We start from the raw sequence: 21,134 nt of genomic DNA, 5'->3' as shown, positions 1-21,134 counted from the left end.
CACTTAGGTTTTTATTATTTTTCTTGATATATGTATAGTGGGGTGCTACTTGTAGGTGGGAGAGGAGAAGAGATGTTAAGGGATGGGCAACAGCCACAGAATTCGAGGGTGAGGTAGGTGGGTGAACACAGGCGATGGTTTGAGGATCCATATAAAGTGTTATTTAACCTCAAGGCCACACAATGTCAGACAACTAACCTCTTCCAGGAGGAGACTGCCTCTGTGGAAAAGCTAAACCAGAGAGGCTACAGGTCAGGGAACTCCACTAAGAAAGTAGGGATGAGGTGCATATGAAAACAGATGTACTAAATTAAAAATATCATACTGAATGGTGAGATTCCTATCCTCATTTCCCTGTCAAGTTCCTGAAAGCCAGTAGCTAGGTTCATATTATGTAGTCAAGAAACTGGAGAATTTTTTACCGACATTTATATTTCCCCATGGGAAAAAAAAAACTGGCCACCTGATTACCATCAAATGAAGCCCATCAACCTATACCTTAATTCATGAAAATAGGACTTTTACAGAGTATTTTAGTGCCTCGGTCTTGAATATGAACTAACAGCTTAAGATCACCAGACATTTGAGGAAAGCACATACCACAGAACATTTTTTAGTGTTCTTTTCTTGAGGGCTAACAATTAAGAAAGACTCAGAGACCACATTGTTCTGTTGTGGGTGTGAATGGAATTTAACACTTAATCACTATTTGACATTATACATTTACTTGGTTACTTTTTAATTGTCGGAGCGCAAGTGCCCATAATGTTTTTCTGTCAAGGACCAGATAGTAAATATGTTAGGCTTTGTGGACCATTCAGTTTTCATCACATCTACTCAAATCTGCCATTGTAACACACAAGCAGCCCTAGATATTATGTAAACAAATGAGCATGGTTGTGTTCCAATAAAACTATTTACAAAATACAAGCCATGGGCCCACTTTGACATGCAGATTGTAGTTTGCTGACACTTGGCCTAGTCTATCTAGTAGTGTAGATCTCTGAGAGCATAACACTTTATTGTGTCTCCAAGGGCCTAGAAAATATTAAATGTCCTTTGAATGAATTAAGAAATCTAAACTTTTCTTGAGAATTTTGTGGGCTTCCTTCTGTAGATACTCACTGTGCTTTCTAAAGCCCAAAGAGTGGTGGTAGTTCGTTTGTTTGTTCTTTCTTTTTTTTTTTTTTTTTTAACACCCAAAGCAGTGCTTGATCTCATGACACCAAGATCAGAGTCCCATGCTCTACAGACTGAGCCAGCCATGTGCTCCGGGGTGGTGGTGGTTCTTAATGCTTCATTTTTATGCGATCTTTGGAATATAACCAGTTTATAAGCCAAAGACTGCTGGTATTCAAAATATTGTAAAGGGGAGCATATGCTGAACTAAGTGCTCTTGGGTAAGGAAAGGACTTTTCTTAAAATTTATAATAATAGGATGACAACTTGGCAGATAAAAAATACAGATAATTATTAAACCAACACTAGGATCTAAGCTGTTTGAATACTAATCAGGACTTGTTAACTATTCTAATTCTGTCCACTTAGATACTTGGAGTCCAGGGCCCAGGCTACCATGTATATATCTCCTCCTGCAGTGGGGGAAAAAATGATCTTGTAGCTAGATTTTTAAGTTACTTTCACACATACTATTTTATAGCCTTGTTTTATCTGCTGAAAACAAAAAGGCCCTAAGAAAAATGCTAAGAACAATAACTTTCAACTTAATGAAATTGTTTTATGGACTTTTATGATCAGTATTACTTCTGTTTTACAGTAAACCTATGATGGACTTGTTGATATTCCTCTGTGCACAGTATCACTTAAATCCATCCAGTTACACAATTGATCTGCAGTCATCTGAAAATAACCCCATTAAATTTAAGCCAAACACACCAATAGGAATGTTGGAGGTGGAGAAAGTCATTTTAAAGCCAAAAATTTTGGATAAGAAAAAGCCTGCGCCTATAATACCAGAGGTAAGAATGTCACTGTGATTTTGATGTCTTCTGGCAAAAATACTAAATTGATTTTTCAGTCATTATCTGCAGCTTATATTTATTTCAAATGAAATAAAAATGGACTTTCCTGGTTAAATTTGATGTGAACATGGCTATTTTGCTTGCCTTGGCCACTTTGTTTAGGATTCATTTGGTTTTCAATCTTTGGATTAACTAGAATTTGGGGAATACTTTTGATTTTAGACACTCTTAAAGTGATCTATAGGACCATATCAGAATCTGACAATTATAAATGATCTACATTTTAACTTACTCTTTTAAAAAGTATTTTTTTAAAAGATTTATTTATTAGAGAGCATGAGTGCACAAGTTGGGGCAGGGGGAGAGGGAGAGAGAGAGAGAGGGAGAGAAGCAGACTCTTCACTAACAGCGGAGCCTTATGTGGGGCTCGATCTCATGATCCTGAGATATGACCTAGCCAAAATCAAGAATCATACACATAACCAACTGAACTGCTCAGGTGCCCCAGAAAGATTTTTTATTTAGAGGAAGGTTTTAGAATCTTTTAATGAGAATTTATTTAAGAATTTATTAAAATATTTTTTGGCTTCTCTATACTTGGTAAAGTGGTGGTTCTAACTTATTCTAAATTGTTAATTCAAGCTATATAATGACTCAGTTTTCTGTAATATATGAATTTTAAGCAAAAAATATTTTTTTCAAAAATTTTTAACCACAATCATTCTAATATCAATTATTTATAAAATTGTTCTGTTTCTATAAGCTATAGAGGTAGAATTTTACGGGTTTCAAGAAATATTTTTCTGGGCGCCTGGGTGGCTCAGTTGGTTAAGCGACTGCCTTCGGCTCAGGTCATGATCCTGGAGTCCCTGGATCGAGTCCCGCATCGGGCTCCCTGCTCGGCCGGGAGTCTGCTTCTCCCTCTGACCCTCCCCCCTCTCATGTGCTTGCTCTCTCTCATTCTGTCTCTCTCAAATAAATAAATAAAAAATCTTCAAAAAAAAAAAAAAAAAGAAATATTTTTTCATTAGGAATGTCAACTTTTTTAACTTCAGGAAATATATAAAGGCCAATATATTAAATTAAAGTTTATTTACATGGCTTGAGTGTATATATTCTCATATTTTCTTCATATTGTTATGCAGCTTTTTATAAAGTTAAGAATTCTTATCTACAAAATACTGATATTAAGAATTAATTAGGATATTGGGCTATTACCCATCTAGATACATATGTATCTAGGTGGAAATAGTATTTATTTTACAGCATGGGATTATACATGGTGTTTTAGTTTAATGAATACATGTTAAGCTTTAAGGATCTGCATGCTGTAGATTTCGCTTAGCATGGTAACATGTTTCTAAGTTCCATTTGTATATAAGAGTTAATTACATTAAAATGATATGTTTAAAATCCTCTCAATAATTTTAATTAGTACTAGATATCTAAATCAGGGTTTAAGTATATTAAAATTAGCCAAAGTATTGTCAAATAATAGAGACAATAGGTAATCACAATAGCTAATGTTTATTTGTTGGTAGTTTACTATGTGCCAGACACTATGCTAAGTTTTTTTATATGGGTTATCTCATTTATCTTCTTTTCAATAGAGAGAAGCACAAAAATTTTATATTTTAACCAAAATACTCTTTTTTTCATCGAGACAACAAACCATTAGATAAATATTCCTCAACTAAAGCATAAAATAGAACATGTATAACTCTGTATTATTATGGGCGTTTGCTCATTTTATAATAAATATTTTAGGGAACAAACAGAAATATCAGTAGTATCAGATATGAGGCTTTTATGTTCCCTTTTAGATTTAAAATCTAATACCTTACAGGGATTATGGATTTAATCTAGATTATTTAATCAAATTATTTCATATTCTTAGAAATAATGAAAGAATATGCTTCAGGAAAGAAAAATAATAATTTCACACCAAAATAGAAAAATACTGTTTATTGTATGACTGTATAATTGTAGATTGATCTCTTATTGTAGACATCATTGTAGAAGGTTTTAGTAAATAAATTATGGTAATAACTATGGTTTTAATCTGTGTTTCAGAAAACTGTGAGAGTAGTGATCAATTTTAAGAAAACACAGAAGACAATAGTGAGAGTTAGCCCTCATGCACCACTCCAAGAACTTGCCCCCATTATATGCAGCAAATGTGAGTTTGATCCACTGCATACACTGTTGTTGAAAGATTATCTATCTCAGGAGCCCCTTGATTTGACAAAATCTCTTAACGACCTGGGACTAAGAGAATTATATGCCATGGATGTCAGCAGAGGTAAGTAAGACTTTTTGTTTTATTCATTTGACAGGATGTGCATATAAAAGCATGTATTGTATTTATGTATAGGGTTTCTGAAGTTCATAATGGTGAGTTAATGGATCCTATAAATAGAAGTCAATACGTGTCATTGAGAACAAGAGACAATGAAATGTAATAAAATTCAACTTGATTTCAGTTTTTGAAATTAGAATAAAAACTTGTCTTTCTTAGTTGTCATTCACTTTTTACACTTTTCCATCAATCTATGAATATTTTTGGTGGGATTTAACTTAATTCTTTGTGGCTGTAAGATTTAAACAGAAAATAAAGATTTACATTTAAATTCATTGTTGTTTTAATCAAGTGTGAATTACTGTAGACTCACCATGGTTTTGTCTGAGTCTTAATTGTCATTCAAATTTCTAAGTTTCTTGACAAATTTTTTTCTAGGTTCACCCAAAATCAACTAGCTTATAAAATAAATCTAACTCCAAAAAATTTTTTTTTTTTTTTATAAAGATTTTATTTATTTATTTGACAGAGAGAGAGAGACAGCGAGAGCAGGAACACAAGCAGGGGGAGTGGGAGAGGGAGAAGCAGGCTTCCCGCCGAGCAGGGAGCCCGATGTGGGACTCGATCCCAGGACCCTGGGATCATGACCTGAGCCGAAGGCAGACGCTTAACGACTGAGCCACCCAGGCGCCCAAACTCCAAAAATTTTTAAATAAAAATAGCTTGCAGTATTAATCTATAGAAATAACTGAGTGTATTAAAATTTGGAGATCTTAGATAATGTTTGTTTCAATGCTAATAGACAACTGCAAGCTTATTTATTCAGTATGAATCTGTTTTATTAGAAAAAAAGTTTAGTGAAGGATTACTTACTACATCCTTTGTGCATTGAGCCCTTCAAACTTTATCCTGAAATTGTGGATTTATATAATCCATAGACAGCTATTTCAACTCAGTGATGTTTTATACTTGAACAAACATCATCTTTACAGTCAATTTACCCTCTTTTACCCCCTCCTTCTGTAGCCACTTCTGTTACTGCCTTCAATAAATCATCTTTACAAGGTAAGACATATGAATCAGTAGAAAAAATTGTAACATGAAATTTCTACTTTTATTGGATAAATTGAAAATAAGCTTCTAATTTTACCTGTTTTCTTAACATTACTAATGTGTACATTCTATAAGAAAACCTTCGGCTTTTATTTCCTGAAAAATAATTTATAAGCCCTCCCTCTTGATTTCTGAAATTAATACAATAATAATATTTCAATAATTCATTAAAAATATCATCCTAAGAATGTGAAAAACATTTTTTTAAAGATTTATTTATTTGAGAGAGAGAGAGAGCATGAGCAGAGGGAAGAGGCACAGGGAGAGGGAGAGGGAGAAGCAGGCTCCCCGCTGAGCAGGGACCCTGGTGTGGGGCTTGATCCCAGGACTCTGGGATCATGACCTGAGCTGAAGGTAGATGTTTAACTGACTGAGCCACCCAGGCGCCCAAGAAACATATTTTTGACTCTCAGACAAGAAAAAATGATTTTGCTGGGTTCTTTAAGTATAGTTCCTGATAGTTTGGTGGTACCATGGAAGGATCTCAGATTATTTACATTGAACAGTTATTCAGAGTAATCAGGGTATATTCATCATAGGAAATTATTGCAGCGTTAAATTGTGAATATTTTATAATAACATGGAAAATGCTTATGCCAGCTTTTAAACCATTTAAGTGTGTTTAATACAGTATGTAAAAAAATTTTTACGTAAAATTTCTGAAAGGAAGTACATAAAAAATTTTAATACTGGTTACCTTGGGTGGTAGGGCTGTGGATGACTTTTTTCATCCTTTTTTTCTTTATATTACAGAACTTTATAATGGGAATTTAACTTTATTAAAAATTAGCCAATAATAATAAAGTCTGGAAGCCTTTTTCCTCCATTAAAAAAGGATAAGCTCAGATAATTGATTACTATAATAATTACCACTCTACTAAAAAAAATAAATAAACTATACACATTATGTGTTATTGGAATCTTCTTTCTTTACCACTTCCAATTTTCCCATAACACAATAAGTCTATATGAGTAATAGTGTGATTATTTATTATTAGTGGCTTGATTCATGAAGACTAGGTTAATCAAAGGAGCTGGAAATTGTTATGTTCATAAAGCATATACTGGCTAATAATCAGAAGATAGACGTTTTAATTCTGAAACTGCATTAGCTGTCAAACTCATTTAACAAGCCGATAGGGCAAATAGCTTTTTATCTGTCTGCATCACACTTTCCACTTCTATAATAACAGATTGGAAAAAGTGGTCTCTGTGCTTTTTTTCCAGTAGCAACATCCTGGCACTTGTACTTGGTTTTTGCTCCTACCATTGCCATTCTCTATATACATTACTCAAAGCAAATTCCATAATCTTATTGGCCTCATTTTGAAGGTGTTGAATGCATTGGTTTGTAATAACCCTTCCAGCCAAGAAAGTATGTATTTATTTAGAGTACTAAATGTTGTGAATGTAACCTTACGAGATTGGATAAGAAAATTAAGAAAGCTCCTTTTACGGTGTCAGAATCTACAAGATCAATCCAAATGCTGTAAATGCCTCTGCCTCCTTATTTTGTCTAATATTATCAGAAGTCTTAGTACTTTGTATGCAGTTACTTATAGCCTCTCTTCTGGAAACAGGAAACTATAAATTTGAGTTGTTTTCTAGTAAGCTCAAGCCCTTGTGTTTCTTAGTGTTTAACTCTGACTTCTGGTGATCTCTGCCATAAAGCTGTAAGTGAAGACTTAGCTTAACTAGTATGGAGGATGACAGGGTGCCTGGAAATTGCTTTACCAAAAATAACTTTGCTTATATGTATTGCACTGTACTACCATGTGAAATATCTACATTCAGTCTTCATCTTAAAATGAAATAACATTTCTTAAAAAAAAAAAAAAGGAAAAGCCAAAGGTATTATATATCATCGATGAGTAGATATTATATTGAATTTTACCACTTAAGGCCTGTGTGTCTTGGTGCAAGTTATTTAAACTGTGGTCACCAGGGCTTCAGATGTATAATGGGACAATACTATCTGCTTCCATTTCTTTACATTCCCTAACTTAGAAAAAGGACTCAGAATGATAACTTGTGATAATTTCTGATAATCCTCTTTGGATTGTTCTAGGAAAGAAATTAGGCATGTGAAAAAATCTGTAACCATAAAGTGCTATCCACATGTTCATCATTAGTATTGTCAGTAAACTCATTGTACAGAATGCATACTGCTTATTTAAAATTTAAAGCATCAGATTTATGAAGTTTTAATTTGTGAAATATTCTTTATCGTGTTATTGAGGCATATTGCATTGATATACTTACTAGCATTAACAATCTTTGCTTTCCTGGAGTAGCCCCTATTTTGTCATAATTTATTTAATTTTTAAACATTTTTTTAAACAAAAAGACTGTACATACAGTCCTAAAAAAGGGGTATATATTTAAGATTTAAATGTACTTAAGACCATACATTTACTTCTAAGTGCTGCTTTAGACATATCCCATAAATTTCAATATACAGTACTTTGTTTCCAATATCACTGAAATTATATTGTGATTTATATAAAACACATATGTGCTCCTTAGTAGAAATGTTTTCAAAATTGATATATTCCCCACTCCTTGTTTCTCTCTTTCTCTCTCTCTTTTAAAATTTGTATTTTATTTGTTGAAGAAACTGGGTCTTTTATCTTACCGAATTTCCCACATTCAGAATTTTGTGGATTGCATCCTGTGGTGCCATTTAATATGTTTTTCGATTGTCTCTATTTCTTGTAAATTGATTGTTAAATCTAGAGACTTGATCAGATTTGGGTGAGATATTTTCAGCAAGAATACTTCATAGGTGGTATTATATATTTCCATTAGCAGCCATGTAATAGCAAGTTACATTTATATATGTATGTATGTATATATCTCTGCACCCAATGTGGGGCTCAAACTCATGACCACAAGATCAAGAGTTGCATGCCCTACCAACTGAGCCAGCCATGCACCCCACAAGTTATCTTTTTTGATGTTAGCTATCAATAATCATTGCCTGGATCTTGATTAGGAGTTGGAAAATAATCATTATCTGCAAATATGCCTTTAATTATAAATTGAGATATTTCAGAAACAGCAAATTTCCCCATTCAGCTACTTGTCTACCTAGGTAGAATTCATTCAGAAGAGGCAGGAAAAAAGTGTGATTCTTTTCCTTCATCAGTATTTATTTATTTATATAGAGAATTTTTTTTAAGATTTTATTTATTTATGTATTTTAGAGAGAGTGAGTGTGGGTGGGGTGGGGGAGGGGCAGATGGGCGAGGGAGACCATCTGAAGCAGACTCCCTGCTGAGTGCAGAGCCCAGTGGTGGGCTCGATTTGGGGCTTGATCTCAGGACCTTGAGACCCAAAACCAAGAGTCAGACGCTTAACGGATTCAGCCACCCAGGCGTCCCCCTTCATCAGTTTTTAAAATAACAGACTGGTTCCTTAGCAGTACATAGAGGTAAACAGTAAGGATCAGTTATTTTTTCAGCATCACTACAAGTCATGGAATTAAACATATGCAAAATGTTTCCATTTATTGAGTAGTTCTATGATGCCCAAACTGTCCTGACCTTGGCCAGTAAAAACCATATCTGATTGATTCCTGTGCCCTTTTAAAATGATCCCAGTGGACTCTGATTTCGTTCTCTCTGCTATAATTAGATATTCCAGACTCATCTTTACAATCCTTGGTGTGGACAAAGAATCAGCCATTCTTATGCAATCGTGGTCCCTTTTTAGTGGGAAAAGGTGTTTAGAGACCATCTGGGCCAGGGCTACTCAGCACCACTGGACTTGTCATTGTTTGTAGGCCTTTTCAGTTGACATTAGGAAATACTTTTTGGAAAATGGAATGTTAATATGTAATCATGAGGTTGACATTTGCCATTCTGATTAAAATGTGGTTTCTTAATTTTGACACTATTGACATTTGGGCTTGGATGATCCTTTTTTGTTGGGGGGCTATCTTGTGCATTGTATTGTGTTCAGCATCATCACCGGCCTCTACCCAGTAGATGCTGGTAGCACATTCTCCTGCCCTACCCCTAGTTGTGACAATCAAAATTGTCCCCAGACATTGTCCAGTGTTCTCTGGAATGGGGGTGGGGCAAGATTGCCACCTAGTTGGGAAACATCGTATTGAAGAAATAATCTTTTGGAAACACTTAATAAAGTACTAAGTAATTATAGTGAATCATGCTTTAGAGAATAAAATATTTCATAATTGTTTAGCTCTGTGACAAAATAAAAATTCAAAATAAAGGGACAAACTGTTGATAGCTTCATATCTCATTTAATTCAAAGTGTCCATTTTACTTCTGAAATGTTGGTAATTATGGATAGAACAGACTCTGAGTAACAAAGAATTGAGTTTCTGTCCTATCTCTGTCATTGCTTGATGGTTGGCCCCAAGTATGTATATTCGTTTCTTTCATCTTCAGATTGCTCTGCTGTGAAATAGGAACAATAATACTAAACTTCCTTGTTGCTTTGAGAATTAAATAAGATATAAGATGCCTAGCGGAGTGCATGGTTCATAGTAGACCATAATTAGTAGCTTTCATCATTGTATAAATTTTTCAAGGGAAAGAAACTGAGGGAAAACTTGGAGGTAAATCTACAATTCCATGTACAAAAGTAAGAGGCTTTTCTTCTATTTTAGAATCCTGCCAAATATCACAAAACCTAGACATTATGAAGGAGAAAGAAAATAAAGGGTTTTTCAGCTTTTTTCAGCGCAGTAAGAAAAAGCGGGAACAGGTGAGTATTTTCTTATGTAATATTTTATAAGATTCTTCTTATCTGTTTTTAATTGCATGTGCTTTTTTATCTTGAAATGACCTCTAGGTTTTGCCTTTTCATTCTTTATTAGACTGCAAGTGCCCCTGCAACTCCTCTAGTAAATAAGCATCGCCCAACTTTTACAAGGTCCAATACCATTTCCAAGCCATATATTTCAAACACCCTGCCATCGGATGCACCCAAGAAGAGGCGGGCCCCGCTGCCTCCAATGCCAGGGTCTCAGAGCGCCCCCCGGGACCTTGCTCACATCCAGGAGAGGCCAGCTTCTTGTGTAGTGAAATCCTTGAGTGTGGACGAAACAGAGAAGGTACATAATTGTGTTTCGTTTTGTGTTTTTAGGATGGGGCAGAGGACCATCTATTTTTCCTCTTGGCCTTTTCCACATAGACTGCTAATAACATTAGTAACAGTCACTAATATGTAATGAGATGAATAACTTGTTATTGATAACATTGGCACTGGGAAGAGATTACATATGTATGGTTCTGTGATGCAGTAAAGAATAAATGTGTCAATTTTAAGTAACTTTTATCTTCAAGCAAATAAATCACCCATAAACCTTAAAGTCCTGGCTTACTAAGGCCCAACCAGAGGTGCTTGCTTGATGCATGTATTGGGAATGCAAATACTCAATTTTGAACTTTTTTTTTTTTTTTTTTTTTTTTTTATTTTATTTTTTTGAACTTTTTTTTTCATGGCACCAAAGTCTTTATGTTGCATTCATGGGTTTCTAACTAGATGTATCTTCTTGACCTGACTCTGGGATTCTCACAGGGAAATCCAGGTGTCTTGTTGGTACATAGACACTCTATAGTTTAAAAAAAAAAAAAAAAAAGTCTTTTTATATAGAATATATTGCAGTTACTTTTATATACTCTTATGTTCAAAGCAGGGTTCTGGGTATGTCTTTTCCCCATACTGACTTACTATTGCTTCTGTGTACTACCACATTTCCCTGGAGTATGCTGTTTTGTGGAAATCCATTTGCAAACTACTTTTCATGCCTATAAAATGTGTACATTCTTTGCTTTTTTCATGTGGACTATAAATGAAGTTTTAAGTAAATGTGATTAAACATGAGACTATATATTTTGTTGCTTGTAATCAGACAAATTATTCAAGTAACTTTGAGAGCAAATTTTATTTTGAGATATTTGAGACACTGAGAAGTTTTCTTGTATCTACTTGAAGGGTTTTTATTTCCCCTTGGAAGTTCAGTAAACTAAATGCTTAAGTAAACTAATGCCTCCCAACCAACTAATAAACATTTCTTTGTTTTCTTAACTTTAAATATTTTAACTATAGTTTTTTTTTTTTTTTTAAGATTTTATTTATTTATTTGACAGACAGCTAGAGAGGGAACACAAGCAGGGGGAGTGGGAGAGGGAGAAGCAGGCTCCCCGCCGAGCAGGGAGCCCAATGCAGGGCCTGATCCTAGGACCCTGGGATCATGACCTGAGCCTAAGGCAGACGCTTAACGACTGAGCCACCCAGGCACCCCTTAACTATAGTTTTTAATTGTAATTTATAAACTATCATATATGCCTTTAGAAAGTAAATAGCAAGGTGGCTGGGTGGCTCAGTAAGTTAAGCGTCTGCCTTCAGCTCAGGTCACGATCCTGGAGTCCCAGGATCAAGCTCTGTGTCAGGCTCCCGGCTCAGCAGAGAGTCTGCTTCTTCCTCTGCCTGCCCCCCGTGCCCCCCCATGCTCATGCTGTCTCTCTCTCTCGTTTGCTCACTCTCGCACACTCTCTGTCTCAAATAAATAAAATCTTAAAAAAAAGAAAATAGCAACCAGGGTAGAAATGAACAAAAAAAATGCTTAAACTCAGTAGTTATTTGAAAAATCATCTATTAAGCTGTCTTCTTATAGAAATAAAATTTTCTTGTCTAATGTCCCTGGTATAAAGTCTCACCTTAAAAATCAGGAGGATAGTTATATTTTCAAATGATAGAATCATTTGCTACAAAGTTTTCCAAAGTAATTACTTGGTAGTTGGGTGAAGTGTTACAGAAGAGGCGATTCTTGGGTTTAGTATTAACATCTGTGTGGGAGTACCTTAGGCAACAGGAACCATGTTCAAAGACACAGGAATGTGAAGACTATGGCATGCCTGGGCATGAACAAGAATCAGAGACTGAAATTGAATGAGATAAGCAGAGGCCAAGTCAGGGTCTCCAAAGACTTCATTTTGTGGGTGTAACTCCTTTGCATTTCTTCATAGTAAGTCATTTAAAAGGTAGCACTTTCAGGATTGTTTTAAATTTTTAATTACCAAAGTCTGTCTTTTCTTTATGTAGAAATAAATCTTAGCTCCTGGTCACAAATTTTTATTCCCGGTGACCTCATGCATTCTATTTCAGTAAACTTACTCTGTGCTTGGACCTGAAGAGGTCTACATTGTCCAAGAAATAGTCTGCTTCTTAAAATTCTAGACTGTGTTTCCAGTGGCCTCACCAAAAGCCATTTCTTTTGATTCTCACCCTCTGCTCTATGACCAGTTGATGCTCCCATGTTAAGTAATCTTTTTTTTTTTTTTTTGTATGTTGCCTTTGGCAAACTGGACATCTTTATATAATTTTCCAATTATTTTTTTCTTTTGATCTGGACATCTGGGTAGTTCTTTGATGTATTGTTAAGTAGGACCCAGAATTATTTGTTCCTCCCTAGAGAAGCTGAAGAACCATTTTTTATTTCTTCATTATAAAAATTCTTAACAATTAAGCCGTGGTTCGGGCGGTGTGTGTGTGTGTGTGCATGCACGCGTGTGTGCATGTGAACTCATGCTTTCCTAGGCATCTCTGCACTTATTTCCTTAACTTCTTCACCATATTTGATGTGCTAAATCACCCCTTTGGTCTTGATTTTTCTCTCTTCCTTGGTCCTGATTCTCTTTTTGTATTTCAGCTCTTTTTTTTTCTTGCCCCCACTTCCTTTACCTGTTTTCTAAATTTGGAGGTACCTGAATCCATGGTCTTAGCCTATATTTACTGTACTCTTTCAGAGAAGATGTGTTCTTTGTTGAGTTCTCAACTGTAGTGGTTTGAATAGTGTCCCCCCCAAAAGATATGTTCAAGTCAAGGATCTAGAGATAAGATCATTGTGGACTTTAGGCTGGGCCCAGATCCAAAGACTGCTGTTCTTGTAAGTGGGGAGGCACATGCACAGAGATAGAAAGGAGGAGGTCATGTGCTAACGCAGGCAGAGATTGCAGTTATGCTGCCATAAGCCAGGGAATTCTAGAAGCCACCAGAAGCTGGAAGAGGCAAGGAAAGATTTTCCCATCATACTTTCAGAGAGCTATGGCCCTGCCAACAGCTCGATTTCAGACTTCTGGCTTCCAGAACTGTGAAAGAATAAACTTCTGTTGTTTTAAGCCACTCGGTCCTGGTAAGTTGTTACAGCAGCCCTGGGAAACTAGGATATCAACTTTGTAATTCCAGTCCCAATATTTTATTCCAGTTGCAGACTGAAGTCATGGTTACTTATTTACTCATCACTACCTGGAAATCAGCATATTGAAAATCAAGCTTATTTTTGTTCTCCCAGATTTAAAAGCTCAGGATAATTTTCAGTGTGTTTTCTTTTTATTTTTGCGTCCAATTAGTGAGTCCTTCATTCAGTCTCCCTTCCTTGTCTTTCCTTGTCCCCTTCTTTCCTTCTTCTGTAGTCATGCCTTAGGGAAATCCAGGGTGCGGAGTAAGGAGAAGACCAGTACTTAACTTGTCTTCCCAGTTCAGGAACTTTGATAACTGGCAGCTATTTTTGAGGCATTCAAGGCCCTCTACAAACTGATCAAAATGGGGGGGGGGGCAGTTCTACTTTTGTTTCTTTCTTTTCAGCTTTGTTGAGGTATAATTGGCAGAGAAAACTATAAGATAATTAAAGTGTACATTGTGGTGATTTGAAATACATATACATTGTGAAAGAATTCCTGCCATCTGGTTAATTAACACATCCGTCACCTCACATATTTATCTTTTTTTTTTTTTTTTTTTTTTTTGAGAGAGAGAGTGTGCGCACCCGAGTGTGAGTGTGCACACAAGCCTGGGGGAAGTGGGGGAACAGAGGGAGCAGGAGAGAGAGATCTTAAGCAGGCTCCACGCCCAGCTTGGAGCCTGATGTGGGGCTGGATCTCACGATCTGGAGATCACGACCTGAGCCGAAGTCAAGTGTCAGTCGCTTAACTGACTGAGCCACCCAGGTGCCCCTCTACTGTTTGTTTATGTTTAAGATAAAAAATAGTCATTATTACTATAGACATTTTATATTAAACAACTTAGTTTTGAAGTTGAAGCTTTAAAAAGGCACTGTTTTTGATGATTGAAAGTAATAGACTGGGAAAAAGTATCTGGAAAAAAATTTTCAAATCCCTGAAGAATTTTGGATATATTCTTATCCTAGAGATTTTTATTGTTCAGGAGTCAGAATAAGCCACAAGGGTGCGCTGTTTAACAGACCTACAACAGTCTGATTTTTACACTTTCTTTCCCCCACCAAAGCATCCTTTAATAGAGCAGAAAGAAAATAATGGAAATAGTTACATTATATTAGAAATAGCAAATGCTTATCTCTTGTGTGTGAAGTGTCAGAAAATAGAGCTAGAGAGATAAATAACAGTAATGCATAACAAAGTGATTTCTAATTAATGCAGTTTTCTTCATTTTGAGCTTTCACTTCATGTTAGTATCCTCTCAAGTAGTCGTTGATATTCTGTTTGCCTTACATGGGCTTACAGATAAGTCAGTCTACCTGTAGCTTGTAAAAAAATTTTGTTCACCACGTCTATTTTATGCTTTTTGGCTGTCAGTATTTAATAATTGATCTCATTTCTGTGAGGCATTTCTCCATACTGGCAAATTAAAGTATTGGATAGTGATTTTGGAGCTTAAACTGAAACTCTTCACATAAAAGGCTGTTGGTTTTCTGGCTAATTTTGGCAACTGATTGTGCAGTTTCCAAAGAGGATTCAATAAAAATCCAAGTCAGTAAAATAATTTATCCTAACCTGTTTTTTTGGGACAGTTTTGCAAATAAAATTATTTGATCCACCTAAAGAATATATTTTAAAGAATACATAGTTTACTGTCATTGCTATCGTGTTTTTTTTCATGTCCCTAAATTTCTGTGTACTCTTTTACATTTCAAGCCTTGTGTCCTGTTCCTTATAAAGGTGAATATACTGTCTTCTATGGAAATGTTCATTTGCAGAAGAAAACTATCCAATTAGAAATTTTCTGGCAGTTTTTCTCCGATCTCTTTGAGCATTTTGTGAATATGATTCCGCCTAAAGGTTAGAAATGCCATTTATGCAACAACATATGTAATGGATGGTTCCTACTCTTTTTTACCTAAACCATATCACATGTATTACTGTATAAATGCATAGTTATTTACAATAAGATTATATAGTTATTTACACAGATTGTCATTTATTTCACCCATGACAGAAGTCAGAAATGCAATGACATTGACTTAAATTGAAAATCACTTAGAATTCTGGGATTGAAACTGAGTTCAGAAATCCAGTATCTGTACCATGTTCGCTGACCAAGTTTCTGTGAGGAGCACATTTAATAAAATCTGTGGCCAAAGGATGTCCTCGTATTATTGACGAATCAGCCTTTTATGAAGGCTGATTTTACAGTTGAAGAAGAGGAGAAAGAGTTGGACATGAGTTGCGGATCATCTTGACCCACAGAATCCACAGAAACTTTTGGAGAATTCTTTATTTTTGCACATTTGGTATGGTTTTGCTCTTTGGAGTTATGTGTGTACATCAGTAAAGCGGCTTTTCCCTGGCTGCTAGAATGGTACCTCACTTTCTTTAGGATATTGGCTTTTGGCCAACACAATAAGGAATTACCTTGAACTTTTTATTTCATCTCATTTTGCATTCTGGTGCAAACACTCAAATGTTGAGAAATGGAAATACTTTGCCATCCAGTATTATGCAAGTGAAATTTAATACTTAGAGTGTGTTCATTTTTTAACAGCTGATTTAATTGTTTTTAAGAAATATTTGACATTGTTCATTTTTTACTCAATTTTACCTTTTAATATTTATCATGGTTTATAAGCAGGTAAGATGATAGATTGTCATATGTTTATAAAATGTGCAAGAATATATTTGGTCTTAGTTTCACTTAATAAGTTTTAATCCTAGATGTTTTGTGCAGAGTCATTAAGGTTGATGTAAAAAGAACATATTTGTAATCTTTAAGTAATCTTTTTGTTTTTTTTCTCTAGATTATCACACAACATTTGATTTTCCCCGCCACTTTCCACTTATATTTATCATATAGAAAGAAAACCACACACATAATTCTACAATTGCCTAGGAACAGTGGTTGCCATGGCATTTTTAGTTTGATATACGGGATACAGCTGTCTGCATTTCCAAAAATAAGACTTGTTTCATTCAGTAGAGAAATGCACCAGTGCAGCAGAATAGAATATGATCTGCTTCCCCCTTTTAAGGCTTTTCCATATATATATAAATATACTTAGTCTTGGTAGTTTTAATCACATTTTCAAAGGGTCTTAATCACAAGAGCAAAATTAATGACTAATGCTCATATAGCACTTACTAATGTTTGAGACCAGGTACTAAGCACATTACTCATTTAATGCTCTTGAAAATCCTCTGAGCCATTACTTTTTAGGTTCCTGCCAGCTTTACCCCTGACCCAAATGTAAGGAACTATGCTCATTATGAAGTTGTTAGACTTTAAAGAATTGTACTATTCAAAGAACAATAGGTCTTAAATGGAGTTAATGTGGATTTCTCTCCTTTATTTACCAGTACACAATCATTGTGTCTCTCTGAAGCACATACTGAATTAATAAAATATTTAAAATAATCAGTGTTAGGAATCTTCCTTTACAAGTTCCTATAGTATGAAGCTTATTTAGGCTTTCTACCACTGTGACATTTGGGACCTCTTGGGGGAGAAAATGCCTTTCTTTGGTAACCAGCATGTACCAGAGACCAGGGCAGAGAGAAGCAGGCCTCTTTCCTGGAGCCATGGGGATAAAACTATAGGTTCACTTGGATAATGCCTGCCATACAGCCTTGGCCCCCTTTCTGAGATGAACTGAGTTGATCCCAGTTTGTTCCCTTGATTGCTACTTTACTCTGGTGGGGGCCCTATACTCAGTTAATCTATAGATGTTCACTACTTCCCTACCCTACCCCTAGACACTTCTTTTTTTTTTTTTTAAAGATTTTATTTATTTATTTGACAGAGAGAGAGAGACAGGGAGAAGGGAACACAAGCAGGGGGAGTGGGAGAGGGAGAAGCAGGCTCCCTGCTGAGCGGGAGCCCGGTGCGGGGCTTGATCCCAGGACTCTGGGATCATGACGTGACCCGAAGGCAGCCACTTAACCGACTGAGCCACCCAGGCGCCCTCCCCTCCCCCGACACTTCTTTTTTCTGATCACTGACCAGGAGAACCTTGATTACCACCATCATCTGTCTTTTTAACTTGACCTGAGCTCTGATTTCTCCTGATTTATCTTCTCTTTTTCCATCTGAGATGTATTACTGAGTTAGGCCCTCGTCTTTGGGCATTTAAAAAATGTCATTAGTAAGGGATTACCACTAATAAGACTTGGTTATATGATATCTCAAAGTATTATAGCGTTGATGAAATGAAAGCACAGGTTACTTTAGGGAGAAAAATTTAAAAACCTTGCAAGAGTATAACCCAGATTGTAAAATTTGTGGGTTTTTTTCTGATCTACATGGAGAAGGGCTGAAAAGAAAGTATATTATGGCAGAAGCAGTCCTACTCTGGCTTGAGAGAGAGTCTTGAATCTACCAATAGGTCTGTTGTTGTCATGATTTTTCTCATTGCCTTCTTTTGTCTTCTACCTTGAAAAGCAAGCTTTTGAACTTCTTTGTGGCTTGGGTTTCTCCTCTGTACAATAAGATTTTGTAACTAAATTTCCAAAGGTCTCTTCCAACTCCAGTGTGATCAAATTATTTTATTCTTCTGTTGTCTTTTAAAATTGGCCTTTAACAGATAAAAGTGCTTTGTTACATGGATCTTTGGTTTGATCAGTGTTAATCAGATAGTGATACCTAGTCCTGGTATTACTTCTCTGAGGATTTTTGAAACTCCAAAGTATAATAATGAAATAAAACATTGATTAACTGACATCTTTCTCCCTGAACTCCTGACTATAACACAAAAGTCAACACAAAAGTACTTTGGGCATCAATAAAAAGAGGTAGAGGATACAGAGTTTGAGGAAGATATGCTCAGGTTAATGAGTTTGTTAACTAGAGGATGCAGGTGTTATCATTGACGAATGAGGAGTTTGAATCTAGAACATTTTGAGAGAAATCTAGTGGCAAGCTTGGCCACCCAGAATCCTCTGAAGGGATTATAATTTTAGTAACCAAAAAAGATAAAAGTTACAAGTGGTGGTATTTGGACACCTCTAAGTGAATCCAGCTCTAATCTCATTACTTGATGTCATAGAATTTATTTCAGCAAATTGATAGGAACACCCTTAAAATTGGCAGAATAGATGACTGCTTACATGGTGTGGCTTTAATAGCTCCAGGCCCTGATACCACTGTCCTGTTTCTCCTTACCCTACATACAGTAGTCTGGTACTGGACATATCTCCTCTGTTTCTTACACCCCTTCACTGATAGGAGTTTTCTTCATCTAAGTTGACCTAGACAGGCTAAGACTTTCAGTGCTCTCAATGAAGGATCTTAAAACAGGTTTATTGAGAGAACATGAAAGTAGGATATATAAGTCCTAGATTTTTAGGAGTCAGAGAAATCTATTTAAGGGGGTGGGGAGGGTGTGGAAAGAGATTCAGGGCAGCAATACAAACACTCCCTAGCTTCACCAAAATAGCGTTTTATTTTTAAAAACTTCATAAAGAAAGAAATTGGCATATAGGCCTTCATTCAATACAAGTCAAAAAAAATGCGTGTGTGTGTGTATTGAAGTATAGAGGATATGTATAAAAGGTTGAACACCAGAACTTCTATGAGGTAACCTGTATTTGTTGGGATTTATAGGGATTTTTCTTTTTTTGTTTCCTTACCATTGTATGCATTGTTTGCATCTTATATGAGATTGTGCTAATTTTATGATCAAATCAGTAAAACTGAATTCATTGTGATTGAAAAAAACTTCCCTTTACAGCTTTGCTTACTTTGCAAATTCATTATAATACCTCATACTTCTATATTTACTTTATTATAATTATGCATTTTGAAGTTTAAGAAAACTGATCTGTTGTCTAAGTTGTAAAATTATTTTAGAAAGAATTCTTCCATCAAGAGTTAAGAATTCAGACTCAGGGCCACCTGGGTGGCTAAATCAATTGAGGGTCTGCCTTTGGCTCAGGTCATGATCCCAGGGTCCTGGGGCTGAGCCCCATATCGGGCTCCTTGCTCATGGGGAGCCTGCTTCTCCTTCTCCCTCTGCTGCTCCCCCTGCTTGTGCTCTCTCACTCTCTCAAATAAATAAATAAAATCTTAAAAAAAGTTAAGAGTTCAAACTTGACCTTTGGTTAGTTATGTAAAAGGTCACTCATTGGGGTATAATTCATAGTAAATTAAATAGTATGTTTTTAGTATTTATAGAGAATATCCAAGTTGGAGAAGGATAATGGGATTCTGGCACTTAAGAAGAAAAAAAAAAACGTACGAGTTTTTAGACAGTTTCAAGGGGTGGCTTAGATTTTCTCCTCTAACCCATTCCTCCCCACATGTGGAAATCATAAACAGAAATAAAAAGCCAAAGCTTCTAATAGAAACATTTAACAATGTCCTTGAAGTTGGGCTACTGTATTTCTGTCCTTTGATTCAAGTTGTTTTCTTATTTTTCTATTTGCAATTTTTCCTTTACTCTTTTCTACAGAATATATTGATTTCAGTGACCCACATCGTATAATTCAACTGTGATTAATAAGTGATCTAATAACTTGTACAGAGCTAGTACTCAGTAAATCTACTGAATGCTGTTCAATTCTATTTTCTTCAGCTAAATTTAGTTCCATTTTGAACCAGTAAATCCTGATTTGGGTGTGAATTCTGAGGGATTAAGTATCTGGCATGGTTTTCAACTTGACCTTGTCACTTTCGCTGGAGTGTTCTCTTCTCTGTGCAGTATTTTCCTTTTCACAGACTGTAAAACTCAGTGATGTGCATTCCTGTTAGGCTGCAGTTTTCACTAATGGTAGGCAGACTTAGTGACTCTAACTGAAGTAAATAATTGAACATCTCTAATCATTAACCAAAGCGTTTTCCCCTAGTAAGTAGAAACCTCTCTGAGTTCTTGTTTTGTAAACCCTTTGGATTTAAATACAGTTTAATCTCAACTTCTTTTAAAAAATTTCAGTTATAATTTGGCCAAAGGAAATGTATCTTGGTGCTGAAAGCTAAAGACTGTTCTAAAGAGTTTTTCAACTTTAATTCTTTACATTAAATTTATGAAATATTCAAATTTATGTATTATACACATCCATATACCCATCACCAAGATTTAACAAATTAGTGTTAAGTGTTGTGCTTTTATTAAATTCCTTTAAGGTAGGGTGGAGCTGCCTGAGGTGACATAAAGGTGGCATTTTTACACATAATGAATTACACACAATGAATTTGGCTTATGCAGTGGACTAAACACCAGTTCCTGAATGCTGGGCACTGTTGAGGTTTTAAGGTTGATCATAATGGAGATGGACTGTACGTACTAGGACTCTTACCACCACCATCACTGCAGACAAAGTACAATCTTAGAATAAGTACCTCCTTTTATCCATACTTTTCACTCTACATTAGAACCATCATTTGCTTATTTTATTTACAGATCACGCTCACATACTTAAAAATAGATGAGCTGCATGTTACATTAGTTAATATTTATGGAGCAGGTACTGTATACTAAGCACTGTGCTGAGTTTTCACACGTCATTTCACATAAGCATCCA

At 35.6% G+C, this 21,134-nt stretch overlaps 1 protein-coding gene across 12 annotated transcripts in view; it reads left to right on the top strand.

The window, feature by feature from the left end:
- The window catches only part of COBLL1 (cordon-bleu WH2 repeat protein like 1), a 159,673-nt gene that overhangs the window by 110,384 nt on the left and 28,155 nt on the right, over positions 1-21,134 (top strand). For 9 of the 12 annotated variants that reach the window (XM_078070908.1, XM_078070909.1, XM_078070906.1 and 6 more), the window contains 5 exons: positions 1,778-1,979; positions 4,056-4,284; positions 5,308-5,346; positions 10,031-10,128; positions 10,241-10,477. In XM_078070908.1, coding sequence (XP_077927034.1) covers positions 1,778-1,979; positions 4,056-4,284; positions 5,308-5,346; positions 10,031-10,128; positions 10,241-10,477 — 805 coding nt within the window. Of the gene's footprint in view, positions 1-1,758; positions 1,980-4,055; positions 4,285-5,307; positions 5,347-10,030; positions 10,129-10,240; positions 10,478-21,134 lie in introns of all 12 variants that reach the window. The other 3 variants (XM_078070915.1, XM_078070907.1, XM_078070913.1) reach the window with 2 other exon arrangements.

This window comes from Halichoerus grypus, chromosome 4 (genome assembly GCF_964656455.1).
Source record: "Halichoerus grypus chromosome 4, mHalGry1.hap1.1, whole genome shotgun sequence".
NCBI lineage: Eukaryota > Metazoa > Chordata > Mammalia > Carnivora > Phocidae > Halichoerus > Halichoerus grypus.
This window is presented reverse-complemented; position numbering and strand designations above follow the sequence as displayed.